General features: G+C 44.1%; 1 protein-coding gene across 1 annotated transcript in view; it reads left to right on the top strand.

Moving 5' to 3' along the window:
- RCOR1 (REST corepressor 1) overlaps positions 1–22885 on the top strand; it is an 84920-nt gene that overhangs the window by 47379 nt on the left and 14656 nt on the right. The window contains exons 4-6 of the mRNA XM_054161826.1: positions 13453–13505; positions 17441–17602; positions 20782–20900. Of these exons, the coding sequence (XP_054017801.1) occupies positions 13453–13505; positions 17441–17602; positions 20782–20900 (334 nt within the window). The remainder of the gene's footprint in view (positions 1–13452; positions 13506–17440; positions 17603–20781; positions 20901–22885) is intronic.

Below are 22885 nucleotides of genomic sequence, written 5' to 3'. Positions count from 1 at the left end.
CAGAAGACATATGCCACTTGATGGAAGTTTTGGTGTCTTGGTGGGTGTGTCCAGTGGATTTGCAGTTTATGGAGGCAGATGCTTGCCTTAATACCTGTGAGACAGCAGGTTGTGGATGGTAGCTAGGTCTTCCGGTTTGCAGTGCTGCTTCTCTTTGACCTGATGGTTGACTGGTATGCCAACCTCGGATGCTCATCAGTGCTTCCCTTATAACCCCATGGCATCTCTTCCTTTGAGGCTGCAGCTGGCTCCCTGCTTTACATCTCCCTTGGTGCACTTCGAGAGAATTTAGACAATCTCGTTCCTCCTATGGAGAGAAGGTAGAAGTGCCCAGAGGACATGGGGACAGAGGAGTGCCAGATGAGGTGAAGCAGTGAGTGCTTTATCATCCTCATGATATGCTTGGCCAAGCCCTGTGGCTGGGGGAAAGGGAGGGAGTCTCTGAATGTGCTTGGAAACCTGATCCTGGGAAGGCAACAATGTACCAGCTGAGGTGCTGATGGAGGAAGAAGTGCTCGTCGCTATGGTTACTATATTAACCCTGTTGTGTCTGGATGGGCAAGGTTTAATTAACTGTGCCACAGGCTGGGTAACGGTTTGGGAGTGTGAGAGTGGTGATGTTCCACCCTAAGAAGCTATGAGTTGACATTCAGGATCCCAAAACCCTCTCAGCCAAGTCTGTAAGTGTGTCCTGGTCATTAGTGCCAACAGCCTTCTTTGAGTGAGAGTGAGTTTTGGTAGATTTCTTCTGTTGTGAAGGTGAAGTGAATACTGGTATTTTTGAGGGCAGGTTGCAGATTTAAGTGGCCAGAGTCTGTCTCCAGCTGTAGTTCAAAGGGTAGTCTGTGACTAGAACAGGCTATTATTATTTGTTTGTTTGTCTTTTAATGGGGATATTAAAGGTGTAAATCACCTTTGCCTGAAATTTCTAACTTAAAATGTCTGCCAGAGTAGATAACAAGAAAATGGTTGTCTTCTCAGGTTGCTGAGTGTGTCTGATCATGCTTTGTGTGGTGAGTCTGTTTTCATTGTGTAGCTCAGCCATGGTTGTTTCAAGAAGGGCTTCTACCTGGTCACATACTTTCTTCTTCAGCTCATTTCTTTTGGCCTGTGAATTCTGTGCACAGATGACTCCCATTATCATTATCTGTAGTCATTTTCCTGGGGGTGTAGGGTGCCATAGCAATAAGGTAGCAAACTACGAATGGGACACCACAGATGAGGAAAAGTGGTCTTAAAATCTCTGTTTTAGAAAATGAAGCCCCTGTTAAACATGAAGGGATTAATGCTTCAGAGGTACCTAGGAGCCACCCCCTCCCTAGCACACAGGCACCCCTCCTCAGGCAGCATCAGTGAGGGAAAGAATGTAGTCAAGTACATATTCAGCATCAGCAAATCGGCTTTTTAAATCCTTCCTCTTCATCATACTGTAAAAAGGATCCTGGGAATAGTTAGATCTGTGGTTTTATTTTTGGTCCCATGTCCCCTCCAGCCCCTGTCATTGTGACCTGGTTTATTAGACAACCCCAAGAAAGGTTGTGTTGGTGCTCAGGGAGAGTACAGCTACCTTGGTCAGAGATGGGAGGGTGGGAGCTGCCTTAGGCTTTGCACCAGAGAGAAAACTGTTGTTGAACTCTTAGCTGAGCTTGTCTCTTTGTTTGTTTTGTGGCTGGCTAAGTGCTGTAGGAGGTTTTTGAAAGGAGTGCATGGATTGTGCTTTTCTTGTTTGGCTTTTTTTTTTTGCTTGTGTCTGAGCTGCCTCTTTTTTCTTTTCTCCTTTTTTATTTCTTTTGAGGTCGTTGTGGGTTGTTTGTGGTTTTGTTTGTTTGGGTTTTTTTTTTTGACAGTATGAAAAGTGTTAGCCTTAAAAAACAGCTGCCAGGTAGAGACAAGAGTTACAGGTCTCTGAGGAGATAGACCTGAGGGGTTATAACTGTCACCTGCAGCTAGGTGCTTATCTTTTGTCACTCTAGTGAAGATATAACAAAACCCTCAAAATTATGGTCTTGCTGTTTCTATGTACTTCCTCCCTAGAAATACCAGTTTGTTGGCTGTCCCACTGATAGCAAAAAGGATTAATGGAAAAGCAGACTTGCATCAAGAACCTGGCAGCTGGGAAGCTTGGATGCAAATACAGTACCTGAAGAACACAACTCCATGCATTGAGAAATGAGACAACTTGTTCCTTTTAAGATTCTGTTTAAGTTTAGCTGTAGAAATAGTAGTCAAGGCCACTTCTCTGAGCAGCCACAGTTACTGCATTTCAGAAAATGCTCAAAAGGTGAAGTGATGCAGTTCTTCATTGTAGCTGAGGCAATCTTCAGTGTTTATGGTAGCAATGTTGCAAACAGCAAAAAGAAGATACCAGCCTATGGGTGTATCCCATGAGTGCCTCAGTTGCCTCAAACTTAGCTGCAGTTTCCCTTTTGTCATCTGCTGTGCTAGTTGCTGTTGCAATGCTGTGTGGAAATCTTGGAGCTGCTCTTTCATCATTATTGCTGCAGGTTGGTATTACTGGATCCCGAATGCCTATTTAAAGCAGCATGAGTTTTTAACCCTTTCACAGCAGTGGTTTGTATTGGAGCTAGGAGAGCAATTTAGTTTGAGAGGACTAGCGTGTGTTTGGGATGGATTTCACCCATGGCATAGTGGATTGTGTGGTGTGCAGTTTGCTTGGATTTATTTTTTGCTTTTTATTTTTCAAATACAAAGACCAAAAAATGGGGGGGGGAACCCCCAAACAAACAAATACCCTCAAAAACCCATAAACACCCTGAAGGAGAGAATGTGGTGGAGAGAATCCAGGGTGTCTTATCTAAGATAGCTGTGTTATCCTATAGGAATTTTTGCTGCTGTGTGGAGAGGGGGGGATGGTGAGGGCAGTCACCAGTTTCTCCATGTGCCTTGTTCTCTTCTGCCACCTGTTTGTTCCTCCTTTTTACTGCAGTGTGAAACAGGCCTCCAAACATGTCAGGATGACCCAGTTTGGAGGTTGCCACTACTGTTGCTGCTGCAGGGACTGAACTAGTACTCGTGCTAGGAAGCTGGTGTTTTTTCTAAGAGAAGTTTAGAGACAAGATGATGTGGATGTAATGGAGTGATGATAGCTGTGCTAAGAGCTGCCCTGGCAGCAAGCCTTGATCTGAAATAGGTTTGGGAGCAGCCTTAGCCAGCCTGATAGGCACTTGGAGTTGTAGGACCAGTATGACAAGAACTTGCAAGCTGCAGCTAATTCACACTGCTTGCACCCAGCCCTGGGATGGGCTGAGTGTGCTCAAGTCTTGCTGATCTTGTTGGGAATGGCAGGCATGGGGCATTTCAGGGGACTAGGTAATTTTTCTTGACCTCTTGTCTCTTACTATAACTATGATGGAAAATTAAGAAGGATTGGGGAACTAGAGGGTAACTTTTAAAAAAGTGTATATATTTTCTTTTTTTCCCTTTGAACGAGGTTAGTTAGCAAATGCACCAACAAATATTTTTTTTTTAGGGATGTGATGGGAGCTGTGCACAGGCAGGGAGTGGCTCTTTTGGGATATATCTACTGTTGAGGAATGTTTGAAGAGGTTATGGCTGTAACAGCTTGCTATATCATATGCTGCTGCAGAGTGTGACCTTTAAAGAGGTGCTGGTGCAGGAGGCATTGCAGCTAGGCTTTCTCAAGGACATGTGCCAGAGCTTCCCTGACCATAATGCTGAGGCATTATTTGCTCTAATTAGGAACCACTCCCACAGTTATTTTTCCTGTACTCTTTATTTTTGCACTCCATGTTAAGTTACTTTCTCAATCTTGTGCTTCTCCTGCAGATTCATGTTAGGGTAGGGTAGTAGTGCATTTTCTATTTTTTTGGGGGTGTGTATTTTTCAGTACCTTTATCTGTCAGTGTAACACTAATACTTTGTTTTAGAGGTAGCTATAAAGATTATGTTGTCCAAGTTCTGGCTGACAATATAAGCTGCCTGGATTTCTTCGAGGGGTCAAAAACTTTTCTTTGTACTTCTTTGGTTTCAGACCTGTAGGAAGCAAACAAGTGCAAGAATGGATTTATTGAGTGTTAGTGTCTCCTAAAGTCTGGCCTGCCTACAGTAGGGCAGTCCATGTGAGTTTGCCCATAGATAGCTTTTCCAATAGAGAAAGGGCTCTTCACCCAGAACTCTTGTATATTACCCAGGTTCTCATGTTGTGTGGGGTAAGGTACCTGGAATTTTATGATCTGCTGCACCTTAACCTGTAGTAGGTGCTTGTTTATGCTCTCTTAGTTCATGGGTTGCCTTATGAAGTGATTAAACAGGTGCTTATCAAGTGGCTGAGCTGTTTTTTTCAGGAAGCAGGAATAGGAGGGGTTGGGCAAGTAACTGGGTGGCAGAGCCACAACCTGCTCTCTTTAGTTTTTGCAACACTCTGTGCATTTGAAGTATGTCTCTGTTACTGTGCTTTCTACTAATGTGCTCACATCCTACTGAAGTGAAAGTGAGGAAGATGGAATCTTTCAAAGCAAGTCTGAGAGCTAGTTTTTTCATGCTTGCCATCCAGATGCAGTAGTGCCTTGAGTGGAGTTGTGGGAAAGCTCCTGCCTTCTCAGAAGGGACTAGCCCCAAACATCTGCAAACAGGCTTTTAACTGTAGCTGGAACAAAAGCATTTCAGTTACACTTCAGAAAATACAACTGAAGGATTCATTCCCCTCCAACATCAAGTTGCTGTTACTTAGTCCCTGGCATTCTTCATCTCATTTTGCTGGAAGCAATCTTTCATGCAACTTGTTCTTGAGTGTAGAGGCCATCTGGGTGCTGAGACGATTGTGTTACTCATAGCTGGGTTTCGAAATGAGGCCACTGGCTGTGAAAAATAACTGAAATAGTAAGGGGTGCTTTTGTGGCCTGACCACTCACCATTCAGGATCAGGGAGTTCTCCTGTTGGAGCTGCTGAGAAGCTGGATGTGGGCAATTACAGCTGGAGGCTCACTTTGCTCTTTGAGCAGCTTCTGGCTCTTGGCATATCTACTGAGGGCATCTCCTCTGTGTGACTCCCAATTCATCTTCCTTTCACTGCCTGCTGGCTTGCCCCATGTTTCCTTTCTGCTCAAGTGATATCCTTCAAGGAAGTGGCTAAGGGACAGATTGATCATTTCTTTTGGTTTTGTATCCATTATAAAGGCAGTCAGCATGGCTTCTACTCTTGTCACAGGTTTTATTATTGGTAACAATAATAATGAGTTGTAATTAACCTGAAGGCTATTTTGCTCCTACGCATCCCTTGTGTGTGTGCCCTTGTACTGCACAGAGACCCTGTGTCATGGGGAAGTAGGGTTACCCATGGTTTTTAGGGAGCCTGGCTCTGATACAGTGTTGTCATGAGTTTGCATTCCTATTACAATGAGGAATATAGTTTTATACTATGGTTTTAGAAGGCTTCAGAATATTTTGAAGGGACCTTGTGGAAGGTTTATTCTTTTGAGAGGTCTGAATATTCCTTGGTGGCTTGTGAAGCTGGTTGGCAGCAGTTTGCTTGACCAAGCCTTATGGTAACCTGTGCTGACTATCTTGCAGACCAAGAATTTCATCCTACTAAGCATGGTGTTCCTGGGTAGAGTACCAAAGCTTTGTGTCATGCTACTAGTAGTCTAGAATCTATGGCCTCCTGTGCTGACTCTGTCATTAGTGTGTGTCAAATGGTATTTTTCTGAATGAGTGAAGTTGGCTTTTGGAAAGGAACCACTGTGTTAGGCATTTTGAAAAAAAATCCATAAGAAAATCTATGTGAGGGAGGTTTCTTCTAATCCAGGCTGCCATCTCGTGCATTGAACCATCTGATCAAATATTTTTCTTGAACATTTTACCTCTTATCATAATTGCTACTTGCATTGCCTGGGAATGTTGCTGCTGGTAGTTAAGTATGTAATCCAGGTCTATAGCCTCTCGGAGTTAACTCAAGCCACAGTTTGAGAGCAGAATAAATCTGGGTTTAGGGCTGCTTGGACTGAACTGAGAGCACTGCTGGACAAAGAGCTGCTCTGGTATAAACTCACTCTGTTGTTAGGGTGTCTGATCTATATGTTTATCCTGTCTGTAACTTCTAGTCCATGTCTTGGAAGGTCATACATGGGAATAAGTACTCCCTCCCTGTCAAAAGCTAATGTGCACTGGTTTTTTGTTCTTGCATGACCTACAAACCCAGTATCAAGTGCTAAGTATGTTTAATACAGTCCAGTACCTGTCCAAGTGATAGCCATACTCAGATCGAATATGGTCATAGATTAGGTCCCTAGGTCCTCCGTGAATGTCCTTACAGTGGGCATCTACATGGCCTTTTTGAGGGAGGACAGCAGCAGCAAAAAGCCAAGAGAGCATCAGCTGGCTGGCTTTCTTTTATGGAAATCCTCATTAATACATCTCCCCATACATGTATGCAGTGTGTGGAACCTTTCCTTGGTAGTGTCAGCTGGGGCCCAGCTTTAGGAATGAGCATATGTTGGTAAAAGCTTTAAAAGTAATGTGTCAACTAGCAAAAGGCTTTCCTGATAAACAGTTTAAAATAGATTTTGTTGCTTGCCAAACCTATGTTAGATTGTTCAGTACACCTGTCTGCAGTGCAGCCTTCTTGCTGATGTGGTGAAAATCAAAAGGCAGATGACTGAGGTCTTTAACCATCACTGGAGTTTCAACTTTGGACTTGCCCTTAGATGTACACCATGCAAAGAGCAGTATTAAAATAAAAAAGAAAAAGGGTGGGAGGAAAATAGGAAATAATTATGTTCCTTTTCTAGCTTATTAGTGTGCACTGCTTAGGTGGGGACTGATTAGCTTTGTGTGGGATAGGAAGCTTTTGGTAGCTGTCAGAGCTTTTAAAGGGAGAAATTGCCCAGCATGGAGCACTCCATTTTATTTTTTGTTTTATGCTCTCCGAGGCTGTAGTTTCCAGACTCCAGATGTGGTTTGTGAACAACTCTTTCTGACCAGTGCTAGTTTACCTACCTATGCCTGTTCCTGCTCATCTCTGCAGCTGTGGGGTGTCTGGGCAAGGAATGAGCTCACTTTTGACTGAGACAATCTCATTCCTTGCTGGAACTAGGAGGCTTGTCTCTTTTCAGTCTTGTGTAACATTCCAGGAAAGTTATTTATATGGTATGCAACCGTAAAACAAGTGTAAGACTGTTTTATGAGTATCATGTTGCTTTGGTGGTGGTCACCTGTTCAGTGCCTTGAGTTGAGCTAGTGCAAAGAGAAAGGGGCAGCCTGTGTAGTTAGGGCTGGTGATAGTGGGGTCTGAGGCTGCCTATCCTGGAAGTGAGACCATCTCAGTCCTTTCAACCACCACCACTCAGTGCTTACATGGCTCACTGCTGCTTGGGTGAGAGGACATAACACAGCGGGAGAAGAGTGGGTGTTTCTCAGGTGGAGCAGTTTCCTAGTCCAGTTCCTCAGGGGTCCCAGTAAATGTGCATGTTCCCAGGTGGCTCCCAGGGGTGCTTTACATGGCCCTGCTGCCTAAGTATACTTCTAATGGATTAGCACCTTCTGGTCTTGTGGATGAGAGATGAGATAAAGTCTGAGTTAAGGGAGGCGAGTAGGTAAGTAGGTTTGCAGTTGAGAGATGCTGTGGAGCCTTGTTACTCAAGGTACCCTACCCCACTGCAGGGTATTTTTGTTGCTCCTGTTCAGGTACGCTTGTCCAGGTATGGGTGATTCCCCCCCCCCCCCCCCCCCCCCCCTTTACTTTGTCTTCCATTTGCACCAGAATTTCCCTCGCTAACTGTGGATGCAATGCAGTTGAAGCCTAAATCCTTTCATGCCTTCAGCTGCATGAGGTAATTTTTAAGTAGCCTTTACGTTAGTGTAACTATCACTCTCTATTCCTAGAAACAGTGTTAAAGGAGTCTTTCAAATAGGCTGATTTTATTTGAAGTGATACTGCCTGGAAAAAGTGATCAAGCCACTGTCCTTTGCTTCCTGCTTGTTCTCCCCTCCCTGTCACAGCTGGCTTTGGTGAGACACCTGTCCAATCTTTGTGCTTTTTGCATCTTCCTCTCCTGTGCTGGAACCACGAGGTGGCAGGATTGTTCTGCCAATGCTGCAAGGGCGGTGGGACAGCAATGCAGCTGCTCATTATTACAGCCATGGCAAAGCTTAATTGTTTGTGTACCATTGTAATTGTGTTTTGAAACTTGGAAGAATTTCATATGGATGTGTCTATCCATGTTCCTTATTTTCTTTATATGACATTAATCTGTTAGGGGAATTGACTTTTTCCCTTTCCCCTGTTCTCACGCGAGATGGAGGGGAGTGGGAGGTATACAGAAACATTCTGAATTCCTCACAGGTTCCAGCATTGATCAAACCCTGTGAAGCACGTTACTGAGGCTGTGAAGGCTGCTCCTTTTGTCCTCATTTCACCCTGTTCTGTCAGGGTATTGCATCACGTAATATGCAAAGTGTTCAGAGCTCCTGCAGTACCCCAGTAATAGGGGTGAACTGAGGCTGCTGCAACAGCTCTACCTCTGCATTCCTGTTGCTTTCTATACGCTTTAGCACACTCATTTCTGCAGCAAACCCTCCTTGGGGTCACTAAGTTGACCAGCAATGCTGGTAGTGTCATTAAGAAGCAATTTGAGTAGGGAGTAGAAATCCTCTTGAAAGACACACTAGGAAAGAGTTTCATCTGGTTAAATGCTGATGAGTAGAGTCATTGCTTTCAGGCATTTTCCTTTTCAGGGTGGGGTGGGAGAACTCTGAAATTAATGCCTCCCTGTTTTACATCTCTCAATTAATTCTTCTAGAATTCAGGACTGAAAATCAGCAATGCAGCTTGTTCTTGTCTCTCCTTCCCTCTGTCAGACGAGGGTTGCCTGTCTTTTACCTCTAGTGAGGAATTGTTGCAGGAAAGATAGTTAGCAGGAGAAAAGGGTGAGTGAAGAAAAATGTCTGGAAACAAGATCATAAAATTCAGGGGGTTGATGACACCATTTTGGTCATAAACTGTTCTCTAGATGGTAGGAAGGGAAGCATCTTTATCTGCTTCCTTTCCTACTCCCTTCAATTTCTCTTGTCTCTTCATTGGTGCTGCACTTAGGGTGCTTTGGTCATTTCATTGTAGACCTCAATTCTTGCCCGATAGGGAGATGTTTTTCAGTATTTCTGAGCATTCTGTTCTCCTCTTTGCTGGGGACAGTATGTGGGGCTCTATTCCCTTTGCACCCTCACCTGTTGTGCTGCTTCTGCCTTCCTGAGTATGACTGGCTCTAAGAAGGGGCTCTTTTGGGCCAGTGCTCACTCCATTCTGGGTATGGGGCTGACAGAGGCATCCTGCTCACCTCTACACAGATGAAATGCATGCAAAAGAAATACTAGTTTGATTCTCATTTCCATCCCTCCCCCCATCTGGTTTCTAGTAGCAACAAGAGCCTTCACAGGAGCAATGCATCTTGTGTCACACAACTGCCTCTATTCAAATATTGTCTTTTTCTGTCCTGGTCTGTGCCAAAATATCTTTCCAGCATAGAGAAATGAGTTGAATGGGATGGGAGAATGCTTTTTTTTTCTGACATGTTTGGAGAAAAAGTATGTGGGTAGAAAGTGTGGTGCTGTAGTTTATGCTGGGGGAAATGGGATGGGATTACTTTGCTGCTCTTGCTTATTCTCTTCTGGCATACTGTCTCTTCTGGTGTAAGCATGGCTCAGCCCCAGGCTTCTCTGGCTCTGAACTCTGATGTCTAAACATATTGCTGGGTTACATGCTGTGTGACTGAATGCGACTGAAATGCAGTGGAGCAGAATTTCATGTGCCTGCTGCCCTGAGCTTGCTAGAGGTACGTGTGGAAGGCACAAGTGGAAGAGGGCACTTTTTTTTTCAGCATTAAGCTTATGGCCATTCCAGGCTCTACTGGTATGGGAGACTAAAGGGATTGTATGACTCAGCTGGTGCCGTGCTCGTTCATATTTCGTAAAGAAAGAGCAGTCAGAAGGATTGCTCAAGACACTGTCATACCTCTCAGATGGTGCAAGCATCAAAGCAAGCAAATCTGTAATTAGCCAAGAAATGACAAGCAGAATGGGCTAGATTGTCAGTGAGCAGGCAAGAGTAACATTACAATGGGGTACTCCTTGCCCTTCCTTCATCCACAGACACTCCTTTAGTATATGGGAGTACTGCCTTATTGCCTCTTACTTTTCTCCTCTCTTCCTTTGCTCTAACAGTGAGGGATGACACTGAGGTATCACCAACCTCACCATGACAAGAAAAGCATCCTACTGCCTTTCATAGTGTCCAGTCACTCATAGTCTGCTGTTTGGCTCTGTGGTGTATTGACTTGATTCAAGAGAAATCCTATTAATACATGGGGACCTTGCTGATCTTACTTGGTTAGGAGAGGAAATGGTTGTAATGATTTTATTGTATTTTTTTTGAGGGGGTTAGGGTGCAAAAGAGAGGGAGTATTCTCACTGCATATAGCATCTGGCATAGGTAGGAAAGGGGAAACCCCCCATCTCTTGTTTGCCTGTATTAAAGGATAAGATGCTGAAGTCAAATCAAGAACTGCAGATCTTTCCACAGCAAAAGGGAGCTAGTTAATGCAGCAGTGCTTAGCATTCAAGAGCTGAATTCAGCCATGGACTTCAGAGAATTCAACTCTTTTTCCTCCCCCTCTCCCTTACAGAAAATATATAACACTGCATGGGCAATACCTGCCCTAAGGGGTTTAACTGAAGTACAGGGAAATGCTGCACTTGAGGTTTCCTGGCAGCCTTTGGTTTTGGTCTGGTTTTAAAGACTGGAAGCATATGAAATCATTCTTCTGTCCACATCCTACTGACGTTCCCTGCCTTCTTTGGCGTGTGGAGGGAAGGGATGGTGTGTAGGGAGGAGGCAGTTCCATTTATCCCCATTTTCTCTGTGTGGTCCTCCTGGATTGTGTTTTCTCTCTGTTGTTGTTGTTGTTGTTCCTTTCCATGTTGTGGTCGTTTGAGGCTGTGCCTTTAAGAACAAACACTGCTGGAACACACTGGCTAATGTTTTTGGTACTAGAACCAAAACATTCTGATATTCTAAACGAATTTCATTGGTTGATAAACAAAAATTCAGCTTTAGATTGTGAAGCGGTTGGAAAATTTTTTCCTCAGTGCAGTTCGGTTTGGGAGTTGGGGGAGTTTGGTGTTTCAGCCTGTTCTCCCTGCCTGCTTCTTCTGCGAACTGCTGGACTTGGCCTTCAGATAAGCAAACACTAATCCTGCATGAGCTTTTGAAGCTTGCTAACAACTCTTTTCCTTAGTAACTTGCCTTTCTCTCTCTCTAACCCCTTTTTGGGGAAAAAGGGAGGTAAGGGGGGGAGAGAGGGGGTTCCAAAGAGGGGATCCCTCCCTGAGGGAGGGATTTTTGTTGTGTTATTTGTCTTTGCTGTGTATTTCTGTGTATATATTGTAAATACCTGTATATATTGTGTTATATATATAACCTGCTTTCCATATATGCTTGTAAATATATAGCTTTTGCTCTTCGACTGAGTTAGCTGTGGTTTCTTACTCTGTGGAGGAGGGAGAGCTAAGCCCTCTCTCAACCCACCACACATGTCAAAGCTGATTTCTGAGGTTCCTACCCTTTGGTAACCCTCAACTGCTCACTGTTTTATTAGACAGTGGAGCGATTTCAGTCTAAGAATTTTCTGTTGTTGTCCCCATTCCCTGCACTGTCTGTGAAGCTGTTCTATTATGTTTGCCTTGCACAAGAAGAAATTTGCAAGAAGGGATAGTTTTCATCCCATGTTCAATGTGGTCCTTAGAAACAATTTGCTGACTCGAAGAGACAGATGCATTTGTACTGCAGAAGGTACAAATGGTTGGGGCTGTACCTTTTTCCAGAGGGCTAATAAAACTTTTGCTGAATGCATCTAGAGCAGAGTCCAGCAACAGTTTTGTCAGCCCATTGGAAGTCCCTGTTGTGTGCAGGTGGGAGCTTGGAAGAGCAAGAACCTGATGGGGCATCCTTGCTAGAGTGGAACTGTGCCTGTGTGTGCTACATGCTCTTCTGCCTCAACATACAGCTGTATAAATATTTCATGGCACTTAAAGCCCTCTTTTGCAACACCTTTTTTGCAAAAATTTACTAGTGACTCTCCTTTCCAAGTAAGAGGCCAGTATTGATATCACATGTCATACTGTTTTGTAAGATGGGCTATGTACCTAGATTTAACAACTTTGTATTGATGACAAACTGAAAATAAGAGGCTAGTGTTCTTATACTATGCATTTCCTCATCTATCCTCTCTATTTCCCCAATGTTTTAATTGCTTTGTTTTCTCAGCTAAAGGAAGATTTGAAGTTTTAAGATGTGCCATACTATTAGATTCAGAGAACCCATGTGAGAGTTCTCATAAAAGCAGAAAACCTGGGAGAAGCACATTGAGAGCTGAAGTTGTCAGGCCCAAACTGTGGGAAATGTGGCTTCCTTAGTTGTAGCACAGAGAACCATTTCCTTCCAGAGATGCTGTGCATTCACTCTGTGAGACAGGTCCTTAGCACAAGAATTTGTTTGTATTCTTCCCTGTGGGAGGAAAGTAAGGAGCAATGACTTGAAGTCCAAAATTTGAAGTGAATTCTCTTACCATGAGTCTTTTGGGATCCTGACATACTGGTTATCCCACAGCCAACCAGTGCTTCCAGCATCTAGCACTCTTAGGTGAAGTGGAAGTTTCACCTTTGAGCATGTGGGCTTTTTTCAAAGGTGTTAATTACAGTGCATTTAATAATGGCCAATCACAAGGGCACAGGCTTCAGAATGCCACTGCTAGTACTGACTTTGATCCAGCCTTATCAAATGGGTGCTGTTGCATAGAGTGTAAGCTCTTACGGAAAGGGACATTTTGGTTGTAGTCTTGTCTATATAAAATGTAACTCCTTAGAGCAGCTTTGCATTGTTAAGGTTAAAAGCTGCTGGGGGCCAAATAATGCATAGAGGGTAGAATTCAGTCCAAGGTGTAAAACTGTTGAGGCATAAGGGCTGAAAAAATTGCCAAGATATCTGCAGTGGTTTTGCAGTGCTAGGACTCTGGCAGTATTAGAAGGTATGGACTGTGTCTGAGGACTTTTGTTCTTAAGAAAAGAACTGTTTTGGGAGAATAGGGGGAAAAAAAAGTAACTGGGACAGTTAGGTCCATAGCTTTGGTGAACAAGTTTTGAAATGCTATATGCCGTGTTTCAGAAGTGCTGGAACTGGATTGGATATCATACATTACCTAGGCTTGTTAAGAAAAATACATAGTAGTTTGTCTGGTGACTGTTCTTTTCCTCTTGTTTGCTGTTTTTCCTGAACTGTTGGAAACAGCAGCCATTCGTGCAAGTTCTATGTGAAAGTTGCAGTGACCATGACTGAAGTCAGAGCCTCAGGGCTGGGCTTTAGAATGAAAGGGTAAGAGGAGATGGTTTTATGAAATGCTCTAATGCCTTGTCTTTGTTTTTCAGTGGATGAATATATTGCCATTGCTAAAGAGAAGCATGGATACAATATGGAGCAGGTAAAACCCTTTGAATATTTATTTTTAAATTTTTTTCAGCAGGTGTTAGGACATAAATTAAAGTGACTGTCCAGAACTGCTTCTTTCCTTCTATACAGTCTGGGTTTTTCCCCTTCTAACTTCTCCAAAACTGGCTGTTCTTAATAGTAACCTGTGCTCTGGGGGATATGGAGTTCATCTTTAGCTTTACTTCAAGAGTCAAAACTGGAAAACCAAAGCCATGTTTATTTCTAGCAGCATTTAACCATGGGTATTATGCTTCCTATGGTGGCTACAACTTGAACATTTTCAGAACCCCTACTTTGTTAAAGAGATTGGCTTGTCTTTGAACAGCTGCCTGATTGCATTGCAGTTTCCCCTTGATGGCTCCACCTCTGCCTCGTGGATGTATTGGAAGTTATTAATGAGCTATTGAACCATCATATGCTTTTCTGAGGCAAAACAGTATCCATGGTTATTTACTTTAAAAACTGTGCTGCAAATCATTTTGCATTGAATAAATGAGCACTTGAGATACATGTGCAGCAGCAGTGGATGACTTTACCAGCTGTCCCTGAGGTTAGCCAGTGCCTTTAGCCTAGGGATGGAAATCCTGTCTGAGGAGCAGACTTCTCCTTTACTCCACATGGTCTGAGGTTGCATACTAATCTTTCCTGGGTTAGGTAACATGAATTTCAACACTCATCTGGGGAGATGAGTACACCTATGCCTGGGAAGCTTTTCTGAATTCTGTGGAGTTTTCTTATGCACTAATACTTGCCTGGAAAGGGAAGGCAGGGAACCTACTGACATAGTGTACTGGCAAATTATGTACTGTCTTTACAGAAGGATTCTATGGAAACTTCATGAAATTGTTCAGGCCAAGAGCATAGAGACCAGTGATTTTGGTGGGCAGGTTTTCTATTCAAATTGCTATCATCTTTGAGTTGGACTTTCAGTGGTTGATACTCATGCTCAAAAAGACAGAAACAAGAGCACTGACGTTGAGAAACCCAGCAATATTTCCAGCAAAATCAGGAATGATCAGACTTGATAATTGCAGTTTCCAAGTGCAGAAGACAGCAATAAAAGGAAGATGAAAGCACTGAAAGGCTGCAAACTTAAATGAAAATAAGGGTGGTAGCTTACTTCAGTTCAGATGGACATATCTTAGCATTGGATGTTGTGGGTAATATTTGCCCAAAATAGATGGTCATAGGGTAATAAAAATGGGGTTCTTTATTTTAAGGGACAAGTGTTGTCTGGAGACTGTAGACTGGTCAAAATAAAGCTTGTGACTTTTAAAAAAAGCAGTATTGAATTCCTGTGTTTTGAAAGACTTAGATTTGTCTGACAGAGATTTGCATTCATTTTAACATTGGAAGTGCAGACCTCCCACTCATTCCTCAAAGTTTTTCTCTCCTTCTCTGTATACAGAAGTAGAAGTTACAGGATTTACTCCACCAGGATGTAAAGTGGCTGAGCAACTTGTAAAAATGTCTCCTTCCTTCTAAAGATTTTTCTTGCTCCAGCACTCTTGTGTAATACTCTGGTGTTAAACATGTTTCCCAGGGCCTTCAGGATTTCCTAGACAGCTCAGCTAGGCACATCCAGAAAATAACTGGAGAGCATCTATCTTGTATCACTCTGGAAGACATGTACTCATTTTGTGTTACAGGACAAGTGTCAGGGCTTTCAAATCAGGATGATTAGTTGTGTCACCACAGGATACTCTCTCTTCAGCAGATACCATCAGAGGTGCTGTTGGCTGGGTAACTGTGGATAAGCTGATATGAACTCTCTGGAAGCCAGGCAGAGCTTGGTTTACATTTGGCCACTGTTTCTGGCCTCTCCTGACCAGGGCATTCCTTTCCAGTGCGTGCATCTCCCCAGCAGTCAGTCTCTTTGGACCTCTATGCAGGTGGCTTAGCTGACCATCTTCACAGAAATTCCTATTCTTCTGTCTGTACCCCCTGCCCAAAGCCTACCTTTGCAGATTGAGATGTACCAGTTTGTTGGAGAGAATGGCAAGCTGCCTGTCAGGGTGGCTGGGGCATGTTCTGGCACTCCTTTGCCCAGCAGCTTTCCTGTCCAGCTGGCTGCATATGCGCTGCATGTGGCTACTATAATTCTGTCCTTTCTTTCCCCTTGCCTGTGGTCGAGTGCCCTGTTGTTGGCTCTGCTGCTGTCAGATGATGGTTGGAGGCTTGGGGCTGTGCTGGTGGGAGTTCCTGTAGCCTCACCAGCTCTAAGGCAGGGAAAAGGCAGGTTCTGGCAAGCAGATGAGCTCCAGCAGGGCAAGCCCACTTAAGCTAGTCTTGCAAATGGCTGTAGGTGGTTTTGCTGAGCTGTAGCACTTGCAGGCTTTTGGGAGTGGTACAGCAAGCCTGGCTGTGAGCTGTGCTCTCCTGCCTGCCTATGTCAGACACCCTGAAGGCTGGAATAGCTGTGTATTCATTTGCCTGTGTACAAATGCAGAGCTTTCTTAGGACAGCACAGGGCAGAGGAGGGACACTTTCTCCTGTTAAGCCTATAAGGAAAACATTTTTGTATACTTCAGCCCTTGCTGTCACCCTTGGTGGTATTTAACACTACCCTGATATCCAAAATGTGTCCTGGATTTTCCCTTGCTTTCTCCCAGGGGTTATTTGGTACATCTTGTAATTGAAGTTGAAAGGAATGGCTGGGGAGAGAAAACTCTGTCTATTGTGGCTGCAAAATAGTTTCACCCTGTGCCTGCCAGGGTGGATGGAGATAAGTGTCTGTGTTGTTCCTATGACATCTTGAGTGACCGTGCTGCAGTCAAGACTGCTTCTTGTTCTGTTTGATGACAAAAGGGAGGAGAAGGATGCCTGGGCAGTGTTGAGAGGCTAGTAGGGTCAGGGCAAGATCTTGTGCAGCACTAATGTTTTTATACACACTCTGCAAAGTCTTAGGGGAGCAAAATCCCATAAAGGAACTGCATTTTGCATAGCAAAGCATAATGGGGAAACCCCAAATTTGGAGGGATTTTGTAGCTCTGAGCAGCCAGAGCAAAACTACTAGATGAAACCCAAGCTGAGTTTGCATATGACAAGCAGGTTACTCTGGTGTTTTACTCAGCATGTTGGGAATTGTTTTCTCTTCACAGCTATTGCCAAAGCCTGGTTTCTAGTTCTGCAGCCAGGCCTTCCCCAAAATTACTTGCCTGTCACTGGCATGCCAGATGTAGTGATGTGTTATAACACACAGGGGCTGTGCACTCCTGAGAGAGAGGCGTCTGCAAGCGTCTCACATATAACAGGAGGAGAACGTTGTCAGTTAAAGTACAGTGCCTGCACTTTGGAACCTAGAACCAGAGACTGCAGTAGTGAAACAAAGCATCTCTCCAAGGAACAAAAGAGCAGTCCCCAGAATGAGTGAGATTTGTTCCCCCTTTTGATCAGGGACATCAGCAGCAAGTCAAAGCTGCATATGTTCTTCCAGTTCTTCCCTCATACTCTCCTCCCTATAGCCCCCTAAACAACTATAACCACCACCCCCACGCTCCCCCTCCCAGTCAACTAAACTGTCCTAATTGCACAAGAAGTGAAGGGAGTTGAGCACTAGCAAGAAGTTCCCATTAGCCCAGCCTGGTTTTAGATAGCCTTCCCAAGTCTTTGCTCAGCTTTCCTGTACATACCACAATCAGTGAAGCTGGAATGATGTCTTAAATTTTCTTCTTTCCCCTTTCTGTTGCTACTGTCATATTACATTACTACCTGTGTGGTTTGGATGAACATCTCGCTGGCCTTCACAACTACTGGGGTGGAGATCAAATTCTGGGTTTCTCACATACAGAGAAGTGTCTGATGTAGCTGAGAATTAAAATTGTCTAGCATGTTGCCTGAGAAAAATGTGTTATCCCTCCCCCCTCCCTTTGCATGTGAATAATGTAGTTGTGATTACAATTGTTCCCTTGGTGTCCTTGTTTCTAGGCCCTTGGAATGCTGTTTTGGCACAAGCATAACATTGAGAAGTCTTTGGCAGATCTGCCAAACTTTACTCCATTCCCAGATGAGTGGACAGTGGAAGACAAGGTCTTGTTTGAACAGGCCTTCAGTTTCCATGGGAAAACCTTCCACAGGATCCAGCAGATGGTAAGTGGTGTCACAGGAATGGAAAAGCACAGCAGGCAGTTGTACCATCATCTTCAGTCCTGATTGTGCTGGGCTCCTGTCTAATGTTCTTGGGAGAGAACAGGCCAAAGGGGATGTTAGTGGAAAAATATTGCCATGAATGGGAAGAAACTACATTGTTTCCAGAGTCTCTGTAGAAATGTTTTCCTGGTTCAGGATGAACTTTGACTGTGCAGTGTTTTTTGGTTGGAAATTACAGTAGTCAGTCCCCAGCATGCTACAGTAGTGTTTGTCTCAGCTGGAGATCAGGTATGGTCTGTACACACATGCCCACCCGCACACAGAGTGAAGATCATCTGTGTACACATTTTTTACAGCCTGCTTTCTAGGAATTCTAGGAATTTCTACAGCCTGTTCCTTTTTTACGGCCTGCTTTCTAGGAATTCATTTTGCCTATGAAGTCTGTGCTTAATCTGATTTGAGACTGTCAGTGGATGCTGTGGTATGGAGGTTTATACACCGCTGCAAGCATTCAGTCCTTGGCTTTTGCCTGGTAGTGGTATTTTTTAAAACTGTGATTGAGGACTTCAAGGATAAGTTTCTGCCTGAAAGGGAACTGCATGGGTGTGTGCAATTTTTCAAAAAAGGGGGAGGATGGGATGTAAAAAATATTTATTAATTGTATCTTGAGAGTTTCTTCAAGTGGTTCATCACCTGGGTGGGAACCAGGCTTTGTTCTTTGCTCTCCTGCAGTAAAGTGCTTCTTGAGTGTTCCAGCAGGACCTGGTTACGTTGCCTGTGACCCTTTGAAGTGAGCATAGGCTGTTGCAGTCTGTTCAGCCTCTTCAAAGCACACATGAATGTCTGTGTTGCTGATCCTGCTGAAAAGCAAAAGGTGACTTGCCTCCCAAGTATGAAGGAGAACTGCCAGGTCCCTTTTCACAAGGGTGTCAGGAAGAGGCTTCCTTTCTTCCTATCCTTGGTGAAGCTCCTTCACTAGTGTTTGTTTTCAAATGGTCTTGGAGTCCTAGGGTCCCCTACTTTCTTGGGTCAGATAATGAGGCTCGCACATATTGTGGACAGCTGGATACAGTTTCGGGAGTTGTGGACTCCGAAAGGATGAAGCTGTTCTTACATAGGGAGAAACAAAAGGAGAGGGGAATGTCCTGGGGAAAAAAAGAGAACATAAAGCCTGTCCTGTTGCTTGTTTCAGTACCAAAGCACAAAATTCTCAAGTTTGCTTTGTGTAGAAGCATGACTGTCTCCACGAGTGAAGTTCCCTAGTTATTTTTTTTTTCACTGTTATTCCTAGAAAAGCCATTCTGCATCAAAGGAATTAGATGGCATGAAGCTTTCTGTTTAATGGGACAGGAATCAATGGGTCAGGGGCACATTAATTGTTAGTTTATATATCATAGTATCAGTCAGGGTTGGAAGGGACCACAAGGATCATCAAGTTTCAACGCCCTTGCCATGGACAGGGACACTCCACACTAGATCAGGCTGGCCAGAGCCTCATCCAGCCTGGGCTTAAACACCTCCAGGGATAGGGCCTCAACCACCTCCCTGGACAACCCATTCCAGGGCTTCACCACTCTCATGGGGAAGAACTTCCTCCTCACATCCAGCCTGAATCTCCCCACCTCCAGCTTCATTCCATTCCCCCTAGTCCTATCACTACCTACTATCCTGAGAAGTCCCTCCCCAGCCTTCTTGTAGGCCCCCTTCAGATACTGGAAGGCCACAATTAGGTCACCTTGGAGCCTTCTCTTCTCCAGACTGAACAGCCCCAACTCTTTCAGTCTGTCCTCATAGGAGAGGTGCTCCAGCCCTCTGATCATCCTCGTGGCCCTTCTCTGGACACCTTCCAGCACCTCCATATCTCTCTTGTAATAGGGGCTCCAGAACTGGACACAGTACTCCAGGTGGGGTCTTACCAGAGCTGAGTAGAGGGAGAGAATCACCTCCCTTGACCTGCTGGTCAATGCACTCTAATATGCTGTCCTATTAGCACTGATGCCACTTAGAACTGAGGGGGAGAAAAAAGTTCATCAAAACTAGAGAATTAAAAGTGAGTGGCAATATTTACCGGAGCTGGTTCTGGTATTTTGGCACTCTTAACATATGTTTGTGGCCAAGTGGATGTTTGTCAAGAGCAGTGTTGTCCTTCTGTTAGTTCTTTGGAATTCTTTAATTCTAGTGTACCAGCCTGCTGCATGGCTATTGACAACACAACATTGACAGTAGCACCTGTGGCTTGCCAACACAGATGGATTTATGCCTGTGTGCAGCTGTGGGCTAGAGTCATAGTTTTGGTGTGATCCATTATTAGAATCTAAAGTCAACCTGCAGTCTGAGAACCAGGCTTATCTCAAATGGAGACTTAAATTGCTGTATCTGAAAGAGAGATCTGGCTCTTGCTCACATTTTGCTATTCCTCCCTACTTGTCCTGGTCTCCAAGCTGAATCAGACACTGATCTAAAGCATGTTTTATTCAGTGAGAAAGGCTGGACTTTTACCTCGTGTAAGTCCTGTGTAAGAACATCCATGCAGAATACTTCAAAAGTAGAAAATTAAGATTAATGACACTTTGTCTTTTGGAAGGCAGACTTTTCATTCATAGCTGCAGGGCAATGACATTAATGTAGGAGGACAAGAAGAAAAGAGAAAGATAAAATTCTGAGACCTGTGCTTTCCTGTATTGTCAGTTCCCCCCACAGTGACGTTGAAAACGTCTTTGTTGAGACATGCGAATAGACTTCATTGTTGGAATGGTGTGAATAAACCTCTTTAACCAAACATCAAAGATCTGCTTGGGATGTAGCCTGCAATTCAGCAGTTCCTGAGGTTGCTTACACATGCCTGTGTTGGATTTTAAAAATCTCAGTCTGAAGGCCCTATTTTGGATTTGCTCTTGCTATGTTCATCTATTCTGAAGGGAACCAGCTACCTGGCTGGTGAATGGAGGCTTGCTGAGATACTCCTTAGAGATTTGGTTATCCCTAAATAGTAGGCACTAACCTGAAACACTCCTTCATAGACAGTTTTTGGAAAGGCTGCAGAACTGCCTCACTTGAGCTTTTGAGAGAATCCTACACAAAATGATCAGATGTTCATGACGAAACCAGACCAATTGTATGTGAACTCCTGGGGATACTTTACATATAAACATATAAAAGGATATATGTTTAATTTGCAGCTTCCTGACAAATCAATAGCCAGCCTGGTGAAATTTTACTACTCCTGGAAGAAGACAAGGACTAAAACCAGCGTGATGGACCGTCATGCTCGTAAACAGAAAAGGGAACGTGAGGAAAGGTAGGTTTGCAAGAAGAAAGGCTGTGTATTGGCACACACTCACTTCTTTAGGCTATCTCAGCAATTCCTGTTAGAAGCTAGATGCTTCCTGGTACTACACCTTCTTTCCCCACCCCTCTTCCCTGCTGTGCATGTTTTGCTTTGCTTAAAGCCAAAAGGAATCTGTCAGCAATTAGGTGAGTTCCCTGTCTCAACACTGCAACTTCTGATTGCCCTCTACTGCAGTGGTCACTATCACATTACTGTAGAACCTTTTTCTCTGATACTGCTTGAGGGTGGGGAAAATGAAAACAAAACTGTTACAAGTTGATTGGCACTGTTGTCAGCAGAGCCAGAAAATCTGATAAGCAGGACAGTAAAAGGAAGTAATGAGAGAGATAGAAATCTGCCTTTATTTCCTCTGTGTGATGCTCAACAGAATGAGGACCTGTACCTCACAGGGTACAGGTTCCAGGGCAGCACCCCTCAGCCCTGCCTTGTACATACACAGCCCCTTCCCCTGCCTTTTATGTCAAAACCTGTTATCAGTATAAGGCTATTGGGGCAAGTTCTGTTTCCAGTGAAAGATGGACTTGAGGCTGTGTTTTTGAGTGACTGAGTAGAGGGTAGCACAAAGGAACTTAGGATGAGTTCTCTGGCAGAGGTGTCCCAAAGAGTGCTGGGTGCATTAGGATTTGGGTGAGTATGGTGGTGTTCCAAAGGCCACTGAGCTTCAGCAGATGAGCTGAACTCCTGTTTGTGTAGCTTTGTCTGCAAGTCACCCTCCTAGACAACTGGGCAAGCCCTTGAGGGTTTAGTCAGCCAGTTGCCTTGTGTGTATTGCTAGAGATATTTTTACACTTAGGTCTGCCACAGGACTTTTCCTGGTTTTGGAGCTGACAAGGCCTCAGAAATTAGGTGCCCTCAGGTGTTGGAGGGAAAAAAATCCCTCTGAACACCAGCAGCTCCATCTGCTTGATGCAGGTGCATTCTCAAACGGTTCCAAAAAGCAGTTTGTCTTTGCTGGCTTTGGGAGACTCCTTATGTAATTAGGCAAAATTCTACAAAAGCTTTTTCCCTCGAAGGACTTGCTGCTCTAGCACTTCCCAGGGAGACACTTGCTGGCTCCAGTGTGATTGTGAGCCCCGTTTTGAGATGGAGAAGAAATGTGTTTGCAGCGTTGAGCTGTAATGACTCATTCAACCTCTCCCATCTCTCCACTAGATCCACAGCACTTGCTTAACAAGCAGGGCCAGGGAGAATGCTGCCAGCCAACCTGCCCAGTACCAGCCAACTTGCCCAGTATTTGGCTGGCTTTATCTGACTTGAGACTTTTTTTTCCGTTCCATTGTTTTCTCTTCTTTGCAAAGACTCTTTTGATTTTTCTCCCCATCCTGCCTCTTTTTTAAAAATAGCTTGTGATTTTGGTTTGGGTTTTTTCCCTACTGATTTATGAGGGCAGAAAAAAAGTCTCTTACAAGGAGTATGCTTTTGTCTTGTGCTATGTAGTTTAGGATCTTTTGATAATACCTTTCTGTTTCTGTTCTGTGCTTGTAAATGAAATTACTGCAATCTGGAAATACATCTCTCTGGTACCTATGCCTGTTTGCTGGGAAAAGCAGCACCTCAGACTACCCGGTGATTGGGAAAGAACTGCATGGGTTACCAAGTGGTGTAATTTTGTAACCTTGGAGGCAGACAGTTAGATTGGAAATGCAAACATCGTACCAGGCCTTCAGCTTGATACTTGATTTCCCTTCTTCCCCTGCATTATCAAACACCTTACACCTCTGAAGGATTTATCAGTTGCAGACATGCAGAGCATGGAAGCAAAGCTGGGTGAATTTGGGGTGTCTGGATTTTGAGATTGTACTGTGTCATAAGGTGCTGGCAAAACTTCAGAAGTGTTCTTCAGTCAATAGTTAGTGGTTTTTAAAACTGCAGAAATGATTGGGTGGGGTTTGATGTAGTTCATGTCTAGGGAATTTGCTGGAACACAGGAGCAA

This window comes from Dryobates pubescens, chromosome 5 (genome assembly GCF_014839835.1).
Source record: "Dryobates pubescens isolate bDryPub1 chromosome 5, bDryPub1.pri, whole genome shotgun sequence".
Lineage (NCBI taxonomy): Eukaryota > Metazoa > Chordata > Aves > Piciformes > Picidae > Dryobates > Dryobates pubescens.
Note: the sequence above shows the minus strand (reverse complement) of the source record. Positions and strands in the feature narration are given on the sequence as shown.